Below are 22,648 nucleotides of genomic sequence, written 5' to 3' on the forward strand. Positions count from 1 at the left end.
CCCTCTAGTTTAAAGGACCAGAATCCAGCCCAGTCTAGCCCAAGGACACCCCCATTCTCGCTTCTGACTCTCGGTGTACCTTTTCTCCCTGAACTGTTTTCGCCCCAAAAAGCAACTTCCAGCTTCTCTAGCAAGTCGCATAAGAACTGGAATCTTGGCACTACAACTCCTGAGTGGGCGGTAGCCAGCGGCTTCCACAGAAAGGGACGCTGGTGCTGCTCGGCATATTTGGAGTGAAGAGCCTAGGGTCTATTTCCGGCCCGGATAATGCGGGAGGTTCTGAGACTTTATCCTCGCAGTCGTAACGGATGGACACGCAAGAGCCGAGCACGGGTACAGCAGCAACGGCTAAAACTGATCTCGGCGTGAGACGCGTGGCTGGGAGCCTCAGCAACAGCTGACCGAAGGAAATGCTCGTCTAGGATTGGCTACCGCGGAAACCACCGCGCCCGATTCAAAGCTCAGTTATGCAGTGGCGCACGGCTGGCCCCACCCTCCGGGCCCGCCCCCTCCGGCTGGCCCAATCGGCTGCCGCCATCAGCTGAGGCCCGACCCAGACTCCAAATCTAACTAGCTTAGTGGTCCCAGCTCTGTCCCCTCCGTTCAGCGCTAAGATTTGTTTGCCTGCTACAAGCGAGGGTACTGTGCTTAGATACTTAAAGAAAGCGTTTAGCAGTCATACATACGTAATCTTAACAACACTACTAGTCAGATCGGTGTTATCAACTACATTTGGTAGAAATGGAAACCACAGTTCAGGAAAGGGGGCACTTGCTCAGAAAGTTGCAAGCCAAGTTGGTTCAGGAAAGGAGTGCGCTTCATTTTCTGCAACTGATTGGAAAGATTACTGGCAAACTGAAATGGCTGCACTTACCCACACCTGGAGCATCATCCATTGCGTGCCACCTTAGCCTTGCCTACAGTGATCAGAATAGGATTTTATTTACGTCCAGGTTCAGGCACACTGGTAAAGATTCCTGATGGGTAAAGAGACATGGGCTCTTCCGTTATTAGCTGGGTGAACTGAGCCAAGTCGTGTGACCTTTTAAGATTAAATGTAGCCCAGGCCGGTATGAGTCAGTTGGTTGGAACATCGTCAGGTACACCAGAAGGTGGTGGGATCGATTCCCGGTCAGGGTACAAACCCGGGTTGTGGGTCCAATCCCTGGTCAGGGCACATGCCGGGGGCAGCCAGCCGATGGTTTCTCTCTCTCTCTCTCTCTCTCTCTCTCTCTCTCAAAGCTGGATCACAAGGTTGGAGGCATGTAGGAAGCCACCCATGGATATTTTGCTTTCACATGAATGCTTCTCTAACCCTCTCCCTTCCTCTCTCTCTAAAAATCAATAAAAATACATTTTTAAAAAGATTAAATGTGCCTGTCTGGTTGTGTGGCTCAGTGGTTGAGCGTGGGCCTATGAAGCAGGAGGTCAAGGTTCGATTCTCCTCAGGGCACATGCCTGGATTGTGGCTCCATCCCCAGTGCAGGGTTTGCAGGAGGCAGCTGATGGATGATTCTCATCATTGATGTTTCCGTCTCGCTCTCCCTCTCCCTTCCTCTCTGAAATCAATTTTAAAAAATTTTAAAGATTAAATGTAAAATGAGGACACATTAGTATCCACCCCTTAAGATTATTGTAAGAATTATGTGCCTGGTCTGGCAGATATGGCTCAGTGGTTGAGCATGGACTCATGAATCAGGAGGTCACGATTGGATTCCCAGTCAGGGCACATGCCTGGGTTTCAGGTTCAATCCCCAGTAGGAGATATGCAGGAGGCAGCCAATTGATGACATTACAATCAAAAGAGAATATATAATTGGATTACATCAAATGCATTGGTGGTAGATTTGGGCGATAGGAGAAAGCAAAGCAGGGAAACCTCTGGGATTGGATGAAAAGTAAAATGATAGACACATCTTTTACATAGGTGGGTACAGGATAGCTAACAGTCAACAATTAACGGGGTAATAATAACAATGAAAGGATTTATGGTCTCTACCCTGGGTGCACTGGTTGTGCCCTGAGGGGCCTAGAAAAAGGGGAGTTACACTGACATTCCAAAGGGCAATAGGTTAAGGAAAAGATTGACTTTTTTCAGGGAAGATTCTAGCCTAGGACATGACTACCTTCCATAAACTGCTTTCAGTTAAAAAGTTTAATTTCAGACCATCCTTTATGGTTACTTTAGGTCTCTGAGTTTGCAAGGCCACCATGAAGGCCTTACCTCATCAGGTTAGCATGTGGCCCCTTTTCATCCACAACCATATTCTTACCATGCTGGTCTCCTTTCTGTTCCTCAGAATTCCCAAGCCCTTTTTCATATCCAGGGACCTTTGCACTTGCTGCCTCACTACCTAGAACGGTCTTCTCCCAATATTTTGAGTGATAGCCTCGAATTCATCTGTTAGGCCTCATTTCAAACAAAGGGAAGCTAATTTTTTTATACATATATTTTATTGATTCTCTACAGAGAGGAAGGGAGAGGGATAGAGAGTTAGAAATATCGATCAGCTGCCTCCTGCACACTCCCCACCGGGAATGTGCCCGCAACGAAGGTACATGCCCATGACCGGAATTGAAACCGGGACCCTCAGTCCGCAGGCGGACACTCCATCCACTGAGCCAAACCAGTCAGGGCGGGAAGCTAATTTTGATTGAAATCAGGCCTCCCTACTCACCTAATCAATATTAGCTTCCCTTTGTTTATGTCTTCCATTATACTTATCAAAATCTAAAGTTATGCCAAAACCGGTTTGGCTCAGTGGATAGAGCGTCGGCCTGCGGACTGAAAGGTCCCAGGTTTGATTCCGGTCAAGGGCATGTACCTGGGTTGCGGGCACATCTCCAGTGGGAGATGTGCAGGAGGCAGCTGATCGATGTCTCTCTCTCATCGATGTTTCTAGCTCTCTATCTCTCTCCCTTCCTCTCTGTGGAAAATCAATAAAATATATATAAAAAAAAAATCTAAAGTTAATTTACTTGTTATTGTTTTTTTTAATCTCTCACCCTTCTAAATATGTAGGCTCCATGTGACCTTTTCTGTTTTGTTTACACCTAAATCCCCAATGCATACAATAGTGCTTGACGCATACTACTTGTTCAAAGTAAACTTGCTGAATGAATGATTAAAGCAATAATAGTGTAATCATAATTAGAACTGGAAAATTTTCAAAGTATATCTATTTAAAATAAAAGCTAATAGCCCTGGCTAGTGTAGCTCAGTTGATTGGAGCATTGTCCCAAATACCAAAGGTGATGGGATCAATTCCTGGTCCGGGAACATACCAGGTTCCATCCCCCATCAGGGCACATGTATGTGGGCGGCAACTGATCGATGTCTCTCTCTCTCTTTCTCTCTCTCTGTCTCTCTCCTTCCCTTCCTCTAAGATCAATTTTAAAGATAAAATACAGCCGTAGCCGGTTTGGATCAGTGGATAGAGCGTCGGCCTGTGGACTGAGGGGTCCCAGGTTCGGTTCCGGTCAAGGGCGTGTGCCTTGGTTGCGGGAACATCTCCAGTGGGGAGTGTGCAGGAGGCAGCTGATTGATGTTTCTCTCTCATCGATGTTTCTGACTCTCTGTCTCTCTCCCTTCCTTTCTGTGGAAAATCAATAAAATATATTTTTAAAAAAATACAAACCAGTATTTCATTGTAAGTAATGAGGGTAAATGGGACTTTATCTTGGGAGGAAAATTAAAGTTCTATTTAGCAATATTTAGAGAGGACTTCCTGTTAAATGTATGGGGTGAACAAATACATTTACACCCATTCCCTTTTTAAAATATATATATATATATATATATATATATATATATATATATATATATTTATTGATTTCAGAGAGGAATGGAGAGGGAGAGATGGAAACATCAATGATAAGAGAGACTCACTGATGGGCTGCCTCCTGCACATCCCCACTAGGGATCAAGCCCAAACCCTGGTATGTGCCCTTGGCTGGAATCGAACCTGGGAACCTTCAGTCTGCAGGCTGACACTCTATCCACTGAGCCAAACTGGCTAGGGCTATTCCATTTCCTTTTGAAACCTGTCTACATAAAAATAAAGGAATTTTTTTTAAAGGTAAAACTCACAAGATCAAAGAGAAGGAAGAAGCAACAGCAACAAAATTTTAAAAGCTGGAGAAGAGATGGACAAGTAGTAACTGACCCAGCAGACTAAGAAAAAAGAATCCTAATGGGGAAAGCCATGAAGCAACCAGATTAGCAATACAAAAACCACAAAAGGCTCAAGAATTGTGTGTGGCCCTAGCCGTTTTGGCTCAGAGAATAGAGCATCAGCCTGCAGACTGAAGGGTCCGGGATTAAATTCTGGTCAAGGACACATACCTCGGTCGCAGGCTTGATCCCCGGCCCTGATCAGGGTGCATGTGGGAGACAACCAATCAATCTCTCTCTCTCTCAAATCAGTAAAGACATATCCTCCAGTGAGGATTTAAATAAATAAATAAATAAGTCATGGGGATGTAATGTATAACATAGGGAATATAGTCAATAATATTGTAATAACTTTGCATGGTAACAAATGGTTATTAGACTTATTGCAGTGATCACTTCATAAGGTACATAAATGTCAAATCACTGTTGTACACCTGTAACTAATATATTGTATGTTAACTATACTTTGATTTTAAAAATATAGAGCATTGCTTGTCATTGTTTCAGAGGGAAACAGGAGTCCTTCATAGATCATCTTTTCCCAAACAAATACTGTGACTTTTTTCCAATGTGTGCTATCAGTCCCCCTTCTCAAGTAGCCTTTTTAAAATTTGTCAGCCTTTGACTACAGCTCACAATCTCTCTCTTGAAGAATGTCGGAAGGTCTCCCTTTTCCTACTTGAGTGTGAGACAGCCCCTCCTCCTTTGCAGTCTACAAAACAGTTTCTTTCTTTTTTTTTTAATATATTTTATTGATTTTTTACAGAGAGGAAGGGAGAGAGATAGAGAGTTAGAAACATCGATGAGAGAGAAACATCAATCAGTTGCCTCCTGCACATGTCCCACTGGGGATGCCTCCTGCACATGTCCCACTGGGGATGCCTCCTGCACATGTCCCACTGGGGATGTGCCCGCAACCCAGGTACATGCCCTTGACCAGAATCGAACCTGGGACCTTTCAGTCCGCAGGCCGACGCTCTGTCCACTGAGCCAAACCGGTTTCGGCTCTCTTCCATTTTCTTAAGTTTAACTTTCAGGTCCTCACTTTGCAACATCACATTTTAATTGCTTCATAAAGTATTGCATCTTTTTTTAAGATCTGCAATTTCACTTTATAGTGAATGTGCAACGTACAGTCCAATGATTAGACAAAGATGTCTATACAGCAATGCTGTTAATGAGGATGAGATATCTGAATCAAGAACCATTTTTAAGTAGTTAGTTTTAGTGAATTTTTAAAAATCCTCATCCGAGGATATTTTTTCATTTCTTTTTAGAGAGAGTGGAAGGGAGGGAGGAAGGGGGAGAAAGAGAGAGAAAAACATTAACGTGAGAGACACATTAGTTGCATGCTGCACGTGCCCTGACCAGGACTGCAATTGAACCTGCAACTCAGGTGCATGCCCTTGACCAGAATGGAAACCTGAGACCCTTCAGTGTATGGGCAATCTAACCACTGAACAGCACCAGCCAGGGCGAATGAATAATTTCATATTATAACTTTTTAAAAAATATATTTTTAATCGATTTTGAGAGAGAGGAAGGGAGAAGGATAGAGATAGAAACATCATTGAGAGAGAATCATTGATTGGCTGCCTCCTGCACGCCCCATAGTGGTGATCAAGACCGCAACCCAGGCATGTGCCCTGACTGGGAATTGAACTGGCGACCTCTTGGTTCCTGGGTCGACCCTCAACCACTGAGCAACACCAGCTTGGCATCATGTTATAACTTTTTGCTTCCTTATATGAGCTGAATTGTCCTCCCCTCTCAATTTATATGCTAGTCCTCAGAATGTGATTGTATTTGGAGTGGGCCCTTTTCCAATGACTGGTGTTCTTACCAGATGCATACACAGGGAAGACAATGTAAAGACAGGGAGAAGATGGCTGTCTATAAGCGAAATACAGAGGCCTAGAACATTTCCTTCCCTCATGTCCCTCAGAAGGAACCAAGTCAGCTAATACCTTATCTTCCACTTCTAGCTTTCAGAACTGTGTGAAAATAAGTTTCTGTTGTTTAAGCCACCCATTCTGTGGCACTGTTCCAGCAGCCCAACAAACTAATACACATCATAGTTTACCTCATAATCATGGAAATGTGGATCATGAAAGTGTAAGGGAGCCATGGTATCACATAGTAAGCCATCTGGGAAGGGTGAGGTCAGGAAAGATGTCCTAGAGAAGTGACAGCTAAACTGAACATTTAAGTAATAGGTGTTAGCCCATAGAATGGGCCAAGGGGTACAATATTCTAGGTAGTAAGGGCCAGAGACAAAAGACTAACTTCAAAACGCCTCCCTCCATTTACTTAACCACTGCACCAGGGTTGTTTCAAAGACATAAATCACGCCATGTTATTCCCTCAAAACTCTTCCATGGCTTCCCGCAGCATTCAGGATTAAAAAAACCCTCACTCACCAGCCTCTGCCTAATTCCAGCATTACTTTGTGTCATCCTACCTTTGCTCACCTTCAGTTTCTTTCACAGAAGCCTTCTTTAAGTTTTCCCACTTCTTCCAGTTTCAAGGCCTTTCCCCCAAGCTACCCAATTTGCACAGAACACTATTCCTACTCTCACATCATTTAACTAATTAATCTCTATTCATCCTTCAGATCTCACATGATAAAAACAGGCTTCTCACTGTATTTTTGTACAGCACTTCTTCCAACTGTAATTAAACTAATTATGCAATTACTTTAAAGTCTTTTCTGAAGTAGACTACAGAGACCATGTGTCATGGTTATACCTATATCCCCAGGGTCTAGCATTGTACCTAACCCACATAAGTACCCAATAATTATTTGTTCAGTGAAGAACAGTGTTTTGACTAGAAACCCAAAATGAGTTTTGTGTGACTGGAGTTTATAAGGATTTTCTTTTCTTTTTAATATATGTATTTTAAATATATATATATATATTTAAATTCTTTATTACTTAAGGCATTACAAATGTGTCCTTTTCCCCCCCCATTAACCCCCATACCCCCACCCACTCATGTTCTCATCCCCCTGTTGTCCATGTCCATTGGTTTGGCTTATATGCACGCATACAAGTCCTTTGGTTGATCTCTTCCCCTTACCCCTTCCCTCCCCTACTTTCCCTCTGGGGAGTGATAGTCTGATCGCTGTTGCTCTGTCTTTGGATCTGTCCCTGTTTATCAGTCTATGTTGTTCTCTATAATCCACAAATGAGTGAGATCATGTGGTATTTATCTTTCTCTGACTGGCTTATTTCACTTAGCATAATGCTCTCCAGTTCCATCCATGCTGTTGCAAAAGGCAAGAGTTCCTTCTTTTTTACCATAGCATAGTATTCCATTGTATAGATGTACCACAGTTTTCTAATCCACTCATCTGCTGATGGGCACTTAGGCTATTTCCAAATCTTAGCTATGGTGAATTAAATATATTTTTATTGATTTCAGAGAGGAAGGGAGAGGGAGAGATAGAAACATCAATGATGAGAGATTGATTGGCTGCCTCCTGCACGCCCCCTACTGGGGATCAAGCACACAAACCAGGCATGTGCCCTTGACCAGAATGGAACCTGGGATCCTTCAGTCCGCAGGCCACTGAGCAAAACCGGCTAGGGCTTCAAATATATTTTTATTTATTTTAGAGAGAGGAAGGGAGATAGGGATAGAGATAAAAACATTGACAAGAGCCCTGGCCGGTTTGGCTCAGTGGATAGAACATTGGCCTGCGGACTCAAGGGTCCCAGGTTCGATTCCAGTCAAGGGCATGTACCTTGGTTGCGGGCACATACCCAGTAGGGAGTGTGCAGGAAGCAGCTGATCGATTTTTCTAACTCTCTATCCCTCTCCATTCCTCTCTGTGAAAAATCAATAAAATATATTAAAAAAACAAAAACAAAACATTGACAAGAGAAAAACATCAATCAGCTGCCTCTTGCATGCCCCCAACTGGGGATTAAGTCTGCAACTAAGATACATGCCCTTGCCCGGAATCAAACCCGGGACCCTTCAGTCCACAGGCCAAGGCTCTATGCACTGAGCCAAAACAGCTAGGGCTACAGGGATTTTCATAAAATCCTCCTAAAAATCCCAGTGCCCTTTAATGGGACTATTAAGTATGAAAAATAGGACTTTAGGTGCAGAGTGACAAGCTTTGGGGCTGACTCTGCCCCTTCGGTAGGCTATGCACACAGATTGTCCTATGCACATAGATTGTCCCACACAGATTGTCCTGTGTGACAGAAAAAGCCCGCGTCCCCTTTCCATAATTTTGCAAGCTATTAAGTTGGCTCTTCATATTCCTAAGCCTGGGCACTGACCAGGGTAGGGAATGGGGTGGGAACTCAAGACTCAGGGTCAACAATGCACAGAACTCTCACTGCCTTGTTACCAATACCAAGGTGACCAATTTTTTTTTTTTTTTTAATCAGTTTATTTTGTTCATTAGATTCCACCCCAAGGTGACCAATTTTATGGATTCTCAGTAAGAAAGCTGGGGGCCACTGGGTGGTAGCATGCAGTGCTCAGAGCTGCCTGTAGATGGCGGACCAGTTCACTAATGTACCTAATTCAGAAAAGCACAAATTGAATTCAGTTCCATCTTGATTCCTCCAGAATGAAGAATGATAAGGGAGTTTGGGCTCCTGGCAGGTAGTACTCAATATCCCCAAGGGAAGCGGTTCCATCCCAGGTCCTACCAGCCAAATCACACAATAAGCAGTGTAGATGTTTAATGGCTTTATTAAATCTTTCTGGGGGTAGCAGTACCTCACAGCTGGAGATGGAAAGGAAGCTGTGGTTTCAGTACGGGTCATTAAAGGGGTATAGAGGGTGTCCGGCATCTCTTGGGACCCTCTTCCCATCCACCTGAAAAAAGAGACAGACATATGACCCTATTAGGAGATAATATTTCAAAGACGCAGGGCATCTTTTCCCAAAACTTCCTGACCCTCACTTGTGTACAGCATGATGCCAAATGGCAATAACAGGGCCCCAGCCTCATAGAATGCCACAGTATCAACAGCATTCCCACTAAACCCATAAGCTGGTACATAAAGTTTGCAGTCTCAGCTGGGAAGGAACTATTTATTTCCTTATGTGCAATAGGCTTCAATCCAACTTCAAGCCCTCTAAGAAGGCCGAGCATGCCTTGTAGGCTCCCCTCATTTATATCATTTACTAAGATTTTTCTATGTGTCAGGAACTAGAATCATTTTGAAAATAGAAAGCTTAGGCTTGGAGAAGTTAAATAAAGTCTAGCTTACAAGATACAGAAAAGCAAGACTGGGCCTCACTTGTTATATTTCTTATCCCTGAGCCACTATTTCCCCCCAAACTGAACAAAAAGAGCCCACTATGTCCAGGGCAGTCATCCTACCAACAACCATTCTGCCTCTCTCTGATCAGCAATGTTGAGGCCAGGCTTGGGTCAGAATCCTGCTCCAAATCTAACATTCACCGGCTCTGAGGGTGTGAAACATACTCACTGTAAGCATGGGCACGATGTATCGCCAATTTTTATTCAGGGAGTCTAGCTGCTTCATCTCTTCTGGAGTAAAGCTGAAGTCAAAAACCTGGGGATGGGTAGTAGAGGTCAGGAAAGCCAGCTTTGTGAGTGAAAGTCGGGGTTCCAGAACACTGCCTTCTTAGCCTGGCAGAGTTGGGGCCAGACTGTGTCCCAATGGCCTAAAGACAGGACCCATCCCCAAGTACCTGGATGTTCTCAAGGATACGGGAAGGCGTGATACTCTTAGGGATGGAGATCACTTTTCGTTGGACCTGCCACCTGCGATGGGGGATTAAGGCAGATGAGGAAGAGGAGTCAGTACTCATAAGCATTGTTTTGTCTTCCATGCAGCCTTTTCTTTAAGCTCCTGAGCCTCGCTGGAATGGGGAACATGATTCAGAGTGGCCTCTCCCAGATCACATGGCAAGAGTCTCAGCCTCATCTAGGCACTTGGATAAGGAACCCCTAAACCAGTGGTTCTCAACCTTCTGGCCCTTTAAATACAGTTCCTCATGTTGTGACCCAACCATAAAATTATTTTCATTGCTACTTCATAACTGTAATGTTGCTACTGTTATGAATCGTAATGTAAATATCTGATATGCAGGATGGTCTTAGGCGACCCCTGTGAAAGGGTCGTTCGACCGCCAAAGGGGTCGGGACCCACAGGTTGAGAACCGCTGAAACCCTTACCTCCCAACCCAGGAGCCCTTTCTCTGACCTGACCTTCTTTCCCCAAGATCGCCCTCACCTGAGCAAGATCTGGGCTGGAGACCGGCCATACTTTTCAGCCAGTGCCAGGACCACTGGCTCCTCAAGCAGGACAGGCTCGTTAGGATCACGCCAAGCACGATCAGAGGAGCCCAGAGGGCTGTAAGCAGTCACTTCCAGGCCGCGTGCTTGGCAGTGAGCAACCAGCTCGTGCTGAGCCAGGTATGGGTGGCATTCCACCTGAGCCAAGAAATAACCTATCACCATGGGGTGGCGACATCCAGCTTGCCTGGCTGTGCCATCCGGACCAACCTGCACTGCTGACCCCGCTACTTCCCTTCAGTCCTCTTTTATCACTGTTTTCCACTGTCCATTTCATTCTTGTCCCACACTTCAATGTCCTTCTTTATGTAGAGGAGTCCTACACCAACATTTCTGACAACTTGCTAGCCATCTCCATGAAGTAGACCCATTATCTGCTCACTCATGCTCTTGCACATACACCTCATCCCCAAACAACTGACCTGCTATGCTGTGCTCACCTGCAGGACAGCTGGGCGCACAGAGGCCACACTGAGAAGATCATCAATCTGCCGACTGCTGAAGTTGGACAGGCCCAGCGCCCGCACCAGCCCCTTAGCCACCAGTGCCTCCAGAGCCTTCCAGGTCTCCTTGTAGTCAATGAAGTCATAGCGGATAGTCCCATCAGCATTCTTAGGGAAAGGGTCATCTCCCCGCCTGAGTGAAAGACAGCTTCTTAAGAGTGGGCACAAATGCCAGGCTTCTGCCTTACCTGCCCATCCAGCCACTCTATGTCCCATACTCCAAGCCCAGAAAGGGGAAAGCATGGTTTCACACCCTTCCAGATCGTGACCCAGGTGTTTACCCTATATGGAATGGCCATTTCCCCTCTTCTTCATCCCAGGGGCAGATTATATCTCCTCTTCTCTAGGAAGGCTTCCTTATTGCCTTCCTCCTCAAAGAGTTGCATGATCTTGCAGCCTTCTTCTGGCACAGGGCACAGAGCAGATGGTAGTCCCTCTCATACCCTCGGCGAGAACTTACTATTTACTTCAACCTGGGCCTAGTTCAGCAGGAGCTAGTACCTTTTCTGAATGAATACAGGGAGCAGAACCCCTCAGGCATACCCTAAGATAGAAGCCATGTGAGGCTGCACTCCTTTTTCTGTAGCTGAATTCCTGGCTGCCGAAGCAGAAAGGGCTGAGTTCCCATGCCAAGTTCCTCAGCTCACCACACAGACAGTGTTCCTATCCTGCTCCGCTACTGTGACTTCCGATAAGTTACTAACATGACTGACTCCCCCAACCCCTAATTCCCTGGATAAAGACACTGGCAAAGCTCACTCAAAGGCATAAGGCCAGTGTATCAGGTACAGGTCCAAATACTCCAGCTGGAGGTCAGCCAGTGTCTTCCGGAGGGCAGGCTCCACATCCTTGGGGTGGTGCTTAGTGTTCCACAGCTTGGAAGTCACAAACAGCTCCTCTCGAGACATCGCCTGGTGCAGGAAGCAGGGCCCATCATGAGAAGAGCCAATGGGCACCCAGTCTTACCCACCCTCACCTCTGGGAGAGGAATTAGAAGGGAGCTGATGCCAGTCTCCTCCAGCCAGGCCCCAGTCCACTCCCCACCCCCCACCTCTTAGATCTCTCATCCCATCCCTCTGTAGCCCTAGTCCTCACCTTGCCGGGCCCCACAGTCTCCTTCAAGGCCTCCCCAATCTCAGTCTCATTGCCGTAGATAGCAGCACAATCAATGTGGCGGTAGCCTACGCTCAGGGCATACTTCACAGCTGCTTTTACCTGCCAGGTGAGAGAAGCAGAGGGATTCAGCTGTTAGTCTGGGCCAGAAACTGCCCTTTGGAAGGTCACTGGTGGCGGGAGGGGGCAGGAACATACCACTGCAGTCATCCATGCAGTGGGGGAGAGACGATGGAAGGTGGTTCTAGTCTAGGGGAAGGGACCAGACCCTCAAACCCTTTTCCCCATCCCACTAACCTCCAAAGCTCCTTCCTACCCAACAATCTCAGCAGTGCCCAGCACAAAACTAACGTGTTCCTAGCTACCTGCTCAGAAGACGAATACATTGACAGAGGTCAGAAGTATAGATCATGGAGACAGGTTCTCTACCCTGAGGAGCTGGTTAGGGAATATTCCTAGGCCAAGGCCATTTTGAGAGAGACGCTCAGGGAGCCATATAACCAAGCACGCTCTGGGGAATGAGGCAAGCAAAAGAGGTGAGGGGGGAGAAAATTAAGGAAATAGAGATGTGAGATGGAAGCTTGGCCCAGAGTCTCCTGCCAGAAGAGAAAAAAGGTGGTATCAAGTAGGAGGCCAGGTCCAGTTAATCTGCTAAAAACTCGACTAGAAACATGGCATCAGAAGCAGAACCAGATGCCAGGTCCTTGGCATTCAAGATCCCCATCTAGGTGCAGCTCTTACTATCCAGACATATTCCCCAAGCCCAGGCCCTACCCCTGCTGCTTCATTCTGCCCGCCTCCTTGTTGGCCCTGGCTCTGACCTCCACCCCTTGCCTTCATCTAGCTGCTGGACTTGTCCTGCCATGTCAGTGCCTGCCTGGAGCATAAAGACCCCAGCTCCACAGTCCTAGGCAACTGTAGGAAGGAAATCAAAGGGGGAAGAAGGCAGAGTCACCCTACCGCACCACAAACACTAGCCAAAATCTCAGAAGAAGAGGCTGTTCTCGCTGCCCGAGCCCCTCCCAAACTTAATCCTCAAACTTCTCCAAACTCTGACTCAGATGACCAAGGAACAATGGCATAGTGCTGGGGAGATGCCCAACACTAGGTGGATGCTGAATTTCTAGCTGTCGATCCTAGGAAAGTGGGTCTTCATTCCCAAGCCCCCCGTGGCAGGAAGGGTTTACATCTGGGGTCATTAAACTCCAGCTCATAGCGGCCTTTTGTTGTCAGCCCTGAGCTATGAACAATTTTTATATTTTTAAATGGTTACATAAGTACATAATCACCTCCATTTTGCAATCTGTCCAGCAAAATCTAAATTGTTAACTATCTGGTTCATCAAGAAAATGTTTGCCCTGGCCAGCATGGCTCAGTGTTTGAGCATCAACCTATGAACCAGGAGGTGACGGTTCAATTCCTGGTCAGGGCACATGCCCAGGTTGCAGGCTCAGTTCCCAGTGTGGGGTGTGCAGGAGGCAGCCAATCAATGATTCCTTCTCATCAATGATGTTTCTATCTCTCTCTCCCTCTCCCTGCCTCTCTGAAATCAACAACAACAACAAAAATTTAAAAAAATTTAAAAAAAAATATTTTTTTTTTTTAAAGAAAAAGTTTGCACCCTAGCAGGTTTGGCTCCCCAGCCTTGGTTGGGTTGCGTGCAGGAGGAAACCAATCGATGTGTCTCTCTTACATTGATGTTTTTCTTTATCTCTTCCCCTCCCTTCTACCCTCTCTCTGAAAATCAATGGAAAAATATCCTCGGGCCCTAGCCAGTTTGTTTCAGTGGATAGAGCATCAGCCTGCAGACTAAAAGGTCCCAGGTTCAATTCTGGCCAAGAGCACATGCCTGGGTTGCGGGCTCAATCCCCATTGTGGGGTGTGCAGGAGGCAGCCGATCAGTGATTCTCTCTCATAATTGATGTTTCTATCTCTCTCTCCCTCTCTGAAATCAATATAAATATATATATATTTTTTAAAAAATTCTCTCTCTCTCTCTCTTTCCCCTAGGGTGAGGATTAACAAAAAAAGTTTGTTAACCCTTGGTCTTGACCTAGTTATTCTTCAAACCCTGACTGATACCTTCTGTGTGACTACCTCTGGAATGAGAGAGGCCCAGCCCTCAAGGAGCCCAATGATGATCAGATCACAGCACAAGGTGATGCCATATTAGGGGTCAGCAACGGGCCAGATACAGAGGGTTCCCACATCTGCCAAAGGACTCAGTGTCGATCCAGTTAGGGAAAGGGTTCTTTCCCATTGCCCTCCAGGCTCATTCCACTTTAAGTGGAATATAGGCATGGGGCTGCTAGGGAAAATGCAGGGACTCTCTCCCAAATACTGCCTTTTCCCTAGCAGGGGTGCAGGAAGCCCTCCTCCTCTTCCCCCATCCCTCACCTGGCCAGGATTGCTCTTCCAGGTGCCCAGTCCAATCAGGGGCATCTTCTGCCCAGTGTGCAGGAGGACACAGGAAGCCGCCATTGCCTCCTGAAACAGAAATGGGAAGAGAATGATGTGGGGATCAGTGCTGCTTGGGCTTCAAGACTCCTGTAAATCATGGGTGACAAAGGAGGCACAGAGGTGAGAGAACAAACTTGTAATTGTGTGTATACGCCCAGAAGCAACCAAAGCCAGTAGCTCCTGAACAAACATTAACCAGACCACCAGCCTGGCCGCCCTTCCTTTCACCAGGCTAAAGGTCTGTGTTAAAGAGCTCCAATACCTAAAAAGAAAGGCAGGATGGCTCTCCAGAAGTGCCCAGCCTTGACTACATAAGGTCTCAAGCCAGTGTAAGACAGGCAAGCCATTATGAGTCAATATGAGATGGGGTGACAGAACAGGCTCAGGAAAGGGTTACTTCTCTGAGGATGAAATGAACATTCCCAGGAGTTTGTCAGAATGACAGAGACTCTCTGAGTTCCTCTCACAGAGGTCTGATATGCCATGCTGCTAGGCCTGAGTGGGCTCTTACAAGGGAAGTATATCTTATAGATGAAAAAACAGGCATAGAGAGATCAAGTTATTTGCCCCAAATCAACAGCTAAGTGGCAGAGCCAAGGATCCAAGAACTGATGGGAAAAGGCAGGTAAACACAGACCTATAAAATATATGTGCTGCCCTAACCGGTTTGGCTCAGCGGATAGAGCGTCAGCCTGTGGACTCAAGGGTCCCAGGTTCGATTCCGGTCAAGGGCATGTACCTTGGTTGCGGGCACATCCCCAGTAGGGGGTGTGCAGGAGGCAGCTGATCGATGTTTCTCTCTCATCGATGTTTCTAACTCTCTATCCCTCTCCCTTCCACTCTGTAAAAAATCAATAAAACATCCTATCTAATAATAGACAAACATGGTAATTAACCATACCTCCGATACACTTCCCATTGGCGAATCAGCAGGATATGCAAATTAACTGCCAACAAAGATGGCGGCCGGCAGCCATGCAGCTGAAGCGAACATGAGGCTTGTTTGCTCCAGTGATGGAGGAAGCCAAGGTTACCCACCTGCCGCGGCCCAGGTCTGAGCTCCAGTCTAAGCAACAATGTTGCAATTATAGAAGCTAAACAAACCCCAGATACCTGCTTTCAGCCAGCAGCGGGCTCAGAGCTTAGAGCACCAGTGATGGCAACAGAGTTTCAATTACAGAAGCTAAACAAACCTAGATACCTGCTTTCAGCCGGCAACAGCCTCAGAGCTGGAGCTGGCTCTCAGCTCCAGTGACAGCTATAGAAGGTAAATAAATCCCAGAATAAAAAATATAAAAATAAAAAAAAAGAGGCCGAGAGCTTCAGTCACCCGCCAGCCTGAAAATGGTCCTCAGCCCCTCACCCAGACTGGCCAGGCACCCCAGTGGGGACCCCCACCCTGAAGGGGGTGTGACCAGCTGCAGACAGCCATCAGCCCCTCACCCAGGCTGGCCAGGCACCCAAGTGGGACCCCCACCCTGATCCGGATCACCCTTCAGGGCAAACCAGCTGGCCCCCACCCGTGCACCAGGCCTCTATCCTATATAGTAAAAGGATAATATGCAAACTGACCCTAACAGCAGAAGGACTGGGAATCACTGGTCACTATGACACACACTGACCACCAGGGGGCAGACGCTCAATGCAGGAGCTGCCCGCTGGTGGTCAGTGCGCTCCCACAGGGGGAGCTCTGCTCAGCCACAAGCCAGGCTGATGGCTGCCAGTACAGCGGTGGTGGTGGGAGCCTCTCCCGCCTCCTCAGCAGTGCTAAGGATGTCCGACTGCAGCTTAGGTCTGCTCCCCACTGGCAAATGGACATCCCCCGAGGGCTGCTGGGCTGCCAGAGGGATGTCTGATTGCCATCTTAGGCCCAATCCCCCAGGGAGCAGGCCTAAGCCAGCAAGTGGTCACCCCCGAGAGGTCCCAGACTGCGAGAGGGCACAGGCCGGGCTGAGGGACTCCCCCTACCCCTGAGTGCACAAATTTTTGTGCACCGGGCCGCTAGTATATATATAAAAATATATGTGCTGACAGTAGACAATGTACATACAATGTGCTACAGAAAGCAAGTGACTTCTGCAGGGCAAGAACCAGGGAATACTGACATGGGCTTTTAAGAATGAGTTGAATTTTCCCTGGAGTCAAGGGGAAGAGTCTTTCCAGGAAGGTGAATTAGACACAGGATTTCAGTGCAGCAGACAGCAAAAAATTTCAGATGCAAGAAAATTTCCAACTGAACAAAAGCAGGTGGGTGATTGGAGCAACCCCTTTGAAGAGCTATGAAAATCAGAAGTTTCCAAATGGCTCTAGAATGAATACTCATTCAGTCAGCAAATGATGAATATTCTAGGCCTTGTGCTAGACTCAGATATTCAAATAGAGTCCCTACCCTCTTGGAGCTTTTTGTCTGGTGGAGGAGGGGGGAGGGCAGATAATATGGGTGCAATATATAAGAAATATGACCAAAATCTGCACAAGTGCTATAAGAAAAGAGTACGCTGGCTAGGATGGCTTCTTGGAGGTGCTGAGTCAAGTCCTAATGAACGGGAGTCATCCAAGTGAAAGGGGAAGGAGAAAGAATGCTTACCCCCAAAGTAAATAAGGTAGAAAGCTTTTCATTTGATCTCATCAGTACTATAAGTATCACTCTCTCAGGATTGATTTCATTGTCAGCAATACCTTTAAATATAACCTTTGTTTCCAAGTTCTGAAAGGACATCAAGAATATTATTGTTGCCCAGCTGGTGTGGCTTGGAGGTTGAGTGTCGACCCATGAACCAAGAGGTCACTAGTTCAATTCTTGGTCAGGGCACGTGCTCAGGTTGCAGGCTCAATCCCTAGTAGGGGGTGTGCAGGAGACAGCAGATCAATGATGCTCTCTCATCATTATGTTTCTATCTCTCTTTCCCTCTCCCTTCCTCTCTCTGAAATCAATAAAAACATTTTTTAAAAATATAGGCACTTCTGCCATAGCCAGTTTGGCTCAGTGGGAAGAGCGTCGGCCTGTGGACTGAAGGGTCCCAGGTTCAATTCCAGTCAAGGGGCACATGCCTGAGTTGTGGGTTCAATCCCCAGTATAGGGTGAGCAGGAAGCAGCCAATCAATGATTCTCTCTCATCAACCGAAGGACTTGTATGCATGCATATAAGAATAACCAATGGACACAAGACACTGGGGGGTAGGGGAGGCCAGGAGAATGTCAAGGGGGGGAAAAAGGAGACATATGTAATACTCTTTGTAATACTTCAAGGAATAAAACAAAATTTTAAAAAAATGATTCTCTCTCATCATTGATGTTTCTCTCTCTCTCCCTCTCCCTTCCTCTCTGAAATCAGTAAAAATATAGTTTAAAATGACCACTTAAATTGACACATTTCAATTTAAAATATTGTAAACGAGAATCTTAAAAGTTAACTGATATAAGCTTATACAAAGAAAAAAGTTTACACTCATAGAGAAGTGCCTATATTTATTTTTTTGCTTTCTTTCTTTTTTTTTAATTTTATTTTTATTGACTTCAGAGAGGAAGGGAGAAGGAGAGAGAGATAGAAACATCAATGATGAGAGAGAATCACTGATTGCCTGCCTCCTGCACATCCCCTACTGAGGATTGAGACCGCAACCCGGGCACGTGCCCTTGACCGGAATCAAACTTGGGACCCTTCAGTCCACAGGCTGACGCTCTATCCACTGAGCCAAACCAGCAAGGGCAATAAAAACATTTTTTTAAAAAAGATTATGGTAAAGCAGGTAATAAGGGATGTTGTGTGTACAACCTACATACCTAAATTGTCTTTCCTAATACTTCTGACTCAGGAAGAATTTTACAGTCCGTCTAGCACAGTGGTTCCCAACCTTCTGGCACTTTAAATACAGTTCCTCATGTAGTGACCCAACCATAAAATTATTTTCATTGCTACTTCATAACTGTAATGTTGCTACTGTTATGAATCGTAATGTAAATATCTGATATGCAGGATGGTCTTAGGTGACCCCTGTGAAAGGGTTGTTCGACCACCAAAGGGGTCGCGACCCACAGGTTGAGAAGTGATGGTCTAGCACAGTGATGGCGAACCTTTTGAGCTCAGCGTGTCAGCATTTTGAAAAACCCTAACTTAACTCTGGTGCCGTGTCACATATAGGAATTTTTTTATATTTGCAACCATAGTTAAACAAAGATTTATATTTTTGATACTTATTTTATATATTTAAATGCCATTTAACAAAAGAAAAATCAACCAAAAAAATGAGTTCGCGTGTCACCTCTGACACATGTGTCATAGGTTCGCCATCACTGGTCTAGCACAACCAGTTATGGAGATCGTTTCTTTCTGCTAAAACAAGAATGGTCAATCTGGGAAGCAAACCAGAGATTGCTGAGAGCAATTCTCTGTTACCAAACTTTCCAGGGATCAGGCAAGTACGCCTGGAGTTCACAGGAGGAACTAGCCTTCCATTTAACATCGGAGTCTGTGGCTGATTTGCTGGGCTTGATCCCCAAACAAGTGACCTGTTGGCCTCTCTAAGATTTCCCAGCACACAGGGGAGGGCTCTGAAATTACAACTGGGCTGAGAGCTTGAACAAAAACCATGCTTAAGGGTAAAAGGAAGAAGAAACTTGATGCTTGCTTCTTTTGTTGGTGAAACTGAAAACCAAAAGCTCTGAGGCTTGCGAGTGGAGTGGGGGTAGATAATGGAGGTAGGAAGACCTAACAAAGATCTGCAAAGAACAAGAACTACAAAGAAATAAGTAGAGGGGCCCCAGCAGAAGACAGATGTTTTTCTCTAGGACAGGAAGTCATCCTCTTCCAGTTCTAGACTTCCTCATCTTCTGCCTGAGGCAACAGCTTCCCAGCCTAGCCCTGCATTAACAGGCTCTGAGCCTGTCAGGAACTGCCTCACTGGACCTCGGCAGCACCCAGAAACCCTCATGTTATATTGGGAGAGGTTCTAAATGTTCAAGAGAGAGGAGCTGTGTATGTATGAGGAGATGTGGAAGAGGGTAGCATTGGGAGTCAGGTTTTATTCGAACTTACGTTCTTTCACACTGGGGTTCAGTCTTCCCTTCTCAAAGGAGGGCTCTACAGTTGCTGGCTGGATGTGGGGAACTAGAAAACACAGGAAAAAGAGGAAGCAGTATTTGGATGAGTGTTCCATTTATGGGCCTCTCCTCAGCCTCCCATAAATGTTGGTGTCCCTTGAGATTGTGTCCCCAGTCCCCTTCTCACTCCCTAGTAGAGCTCATGTCTTCAGCTATCAACTTAAGTACTCATTCTTCCCACCCCAGTACTGTATATTCAACTCCCTCTGTTCATCTCCACAAGTGTGTCCTACCGGTATCTGAGACTCAACATGTCCAAACTGTACTTGTCAAATCCAGCAGCAGAGCACAGAGGAAACAATTCAAGGTCTGGGGTTCCACAGACCTGGGTTTGAATCTCAGCCCCATCTTGTGAAGAGATACTATATCTAAAGCACTTTACACAGTGCCTTCCCCATGATCTTTCTGTATATTTTTTTCTCAACAGGGACTCAGGCCCTTAGTGAGAAAACAAACCTGGCAACATGCTACTTTTGAGAAGCATGTCTACAATTTCATAGAAAGGCCAGATCTCCTGGAAAAAAATCGTGTTAGTGAGCAAACAAAATAGAAGATGGCAACTAAAACTTATTTAGCATTTAATATGTGTGCCAAACTCTTTAAAAGCTTTATCTCATTTAATTCACTGGGTCTTTAAAAAGCCACCTAAATAAAGTATTTCAGTTCATTTGAAGTATTTTTGAGTATTATCAGATTATGATTTTGATGGGCGACAAAGAAGAGAACATATCTTCTCCTGTACTTCTAATAAGCCAGCAAATATATGTAATGGTGACCAAGATTTGGTCTATGTGGTCGGGTTAAAAAAAACCTGTTAGCACTTGTATATATAAAGGAAGATATTATTTGCTCTAAACTATAATGTAAAACCTTAAACTACAATAATACTTCACATACTTCTTGATGTGAAAAAAACAACAAACTTTAAATACATTTCCTAAACCTTTCGCCAGTCTATCCATAGTTACCTCTGCTGCCACTGCTCTAGTTCTGACCACCCCTACCTGCACCAGGGATCTCGCTGCTTCCAGTGTGGCCCCTCTCCCCACAATCCATTCACTTCATCTGACCATGTGACTCCCAGGTTCAAACTCTTCCAGCAGCTCTCTCCTACCCAGGACAAAGTCCAGGCTCCTTAGTACTGTATACCCTTCCTAACCTGGCTCCCACAGTCCTCATTTTTCCTCCTCATTTCGGACTCCATGTTTCTGAGTTTGCAGAGTGAGCCACCACTTACTTGACTCCAGGTCTCTGCATACTTCCCTTCCCCAAGTCCCAATCTTACCTGGCTAATTGCTGCTCATCCTTCAGCTAGCACTTTAAACTTCTGGCTCCTTCCATGTACTGACAGCTAATGCACACAGCTGTCTGTTCATGTAAGTTTCTCCCCACAAACCTGGGTACTCCTTGAGGTCAGCGCCTGTCATCTGTCTGAACCCCTCACTCCTAGACTGCCCGCCATACACACACACACACACACACACACACGCACACACACACACACTAAACACATACATACAGAGGCAAAGGGGAGAGATCTTGACAGCTGGGTATTTGAGAAAGTCACTGCCTTCTTCCTTGCCCTTCTTGGGTAACCTGGAAAGAATCATCTCTGGCAAATATCAAAGAACTTTACTATCTCTGTTTCCCACCCCCCAATAAAATCTCAAGGGCTCCAGAGAGAATGCTATCAAGATTACTCCTGTACAAAACAAAAACAACTGAGACCTTGGGGAAAATAAGAGGCCTGATCAGAACCATAAAGCCTCTGCTAATGCAGGTCCTGCAGCCCTGCGTACGGTCAAACTGAAGGGAAGAGTTCATCACAGCCCCATCCGGTGAAGGTTCAGATTGGCGTCTCACTGCAGCAGAGCTCCGAGGCAACCAAAAAGCCCGCCCTGGCTTCCCCAAACCCAAGGCAGGTGCCTAAGCAAGCAAACTGTAACCCCTCCTCTGCTACTTTTGAGAAGCATGTCTACAATTTCATAGAAAGGCCAGATCTCCTAGAAAAAATCGTGTTAGTAAGCAAACAAAATGGAAGATGGCAACCAAAACTTACTGAGCACCTAATATGCCCCGAACTCTTTAAAAGCTTTATCTCATTTAATTCTCCCTACAGTTCTGATGTAGGAACTCGTTTTACCACGGAGGAAAATGAGGTCCAGAGAAACAGAACGTATTCTAGACCGCACAGCGAGTAAGAGGAAGAGTTCAGATCTGAAACCAAGGCTGGCCGCCCCCAGAACCCGCGCTCTCCACTCTGTCCGGCGGCGGACACCTCGGCAGTGAAGGGTCAAGGCCAACTCCTCCGTATGGAAGATGGGGCCTCAGCTCACCCTCGCACGAGCGCTGAGCGGGAAGAAGGTGGTATAACCTCGGCTCCGTCCTGGGCCCAGCTAGGGATCCAATGAGCCTCGGCTTCCGGGACTGGAGGGCTGCAAGAGAAGTCCGCCTGATGGAGAAGGCAGGGACCCGGTCCCAGTCTGACCGAACTCCTCCCAGAGGAGGGGCGAGGGCTGGGCATTCGGCCTCTCTAACGGCGGTGGACCCCGCCCCAGCCCCCAGGAGGGACTTGGGGGCGGAGAGCTGGGAGCCCGCGCCATCGCCTCCTCGGGGTGCGGAGGGTCGGATTGGCCGAAGCTCAGATACAATTGGCCACGCGGGTTTGGAGGAGGCGCGGGCAGAGGGAAACCTGCGCTGTGGTCACGTGGGAGGTCTGGGCGGGACCAGGCCGCGCCTCTGCTGGCCCACAGTGCACCGCGCGCCAGGGCGCCGCGGCTCTGCGCCGCTCGGACTCCTGCCCGAGGAAGGAGGGTCCCGAGTGCCGCTTCCTTCTGGTGTCAGGTCACCTTCCTGATTCATTAATCTGACTCTCGCTCCGTTCTCCCCTACAGTCAGGTTGGCCGGGTTCCCAGAACGTTCTTAAGCTGAGCCCGGTATTTGGTCCGGCAAACGGAGAATTGGGAGCTGTGGAGTCCGTGGTTCCTGCTGGACTTGGATCC

At 46.6% G+C, this 22,648-nt stretch overlaps 1 protein-coding gene across 2 annotated transcripts; it reads right to left on the reverse strand.

The window, feature by feature from the left end:
- Positions 1 to 8,872: 8,872 nt before the first annotated feature.
- Positions 8,873 to 22,210, reverse strand: AKR1A1 (aldo-keto reductase family 1 member A1). Of its 2 annotated transcripts, none has more exons than XM_070404865.1 (10): positions 21,983 to 22,210; positions 19,582 to 19,653; positions 14,483 to 14,572; positions 12,068 to 12,187; positions 11,732 to 11,883; positions 10,910 to 11,105; positions 10,408 to 10,607; positions 9,863 to 9,935; positions 9,637 to 9,723; positions 8,873 to 9,016 (listed from the first exon to the last, which is right to left on the reverse strand). In XM_070404865.1, the coding sequence occupies exons 3-10, from the start codon at positions 14,564 to 14,566 to the stop codon at positions 8,951 to 8,953; spliced, it is 978 nt and encodes a 325-aa protein (XP_070260966.1). In that variant the 5' UTR covers positions 14,567 to 14,572; positions 19,582 to 19,653; positions 21,983 to 22,210; the 3' UTR covers positions 8,873 to 8,950. The 2 variants fall into 2 exon arrangements, with proteins under 2 accessions (XP_070260966.1, XP_070260967.1); XM_070404866.1 differs by lacking the exon at positions 21,983 to 22,210 and adding an exon at positions 20,932 to 21,056.
- Between the last annotated feature and the right edge of the window lie 438 nt (positions 22,211 to 22,648).

This window comes from Myotis yumanensis, unplaced genomic scaffold (genome assembly GCF_028538775.1).
Source record: "Myotis yumanensis isolate MYYU_CA2020_CCGP unplaced genomic scaffold, mMyoYum1.0.hap1 SCAF_2, whole genome shotgun sequence".
Classification (NCBI taxonomy): domain Eukaryota; kingdom Metazoa; phylum Chordata; class Mammalia; order Chiroptera; family Vespertilionidae; genus Myotis; species Myotis yumanensis.

What these genes read in the sequence shown, in the direction of transcription:
- AKR1A1 (XM_070404865.1), bottom strand. Translation starts at nt 14,566, where the DNA reads ATGGCGGCTTCCTGTGTCCTCCTGCACACTGGGCAGAAGATGCCCCTG. An exon ending in GGAAGAGCAATCCTGGCCAG is followed by an intron (nt 12,188 to 14,482) that starts GTGAGGGATGGG and finishes CTCACCTGGCAG; the next exon opens with GTAAAAGCAGCTGTGAAGTA. An exon ending in CACTGGCCTTATGCCTTTGA is followed by an intron (nt 11,106 to 11,731) that starts GTGAGCTTTGCC and finishes TCTTTCACTCAG; the next exon opens with GCGGGGAGATGACCCTTTCC.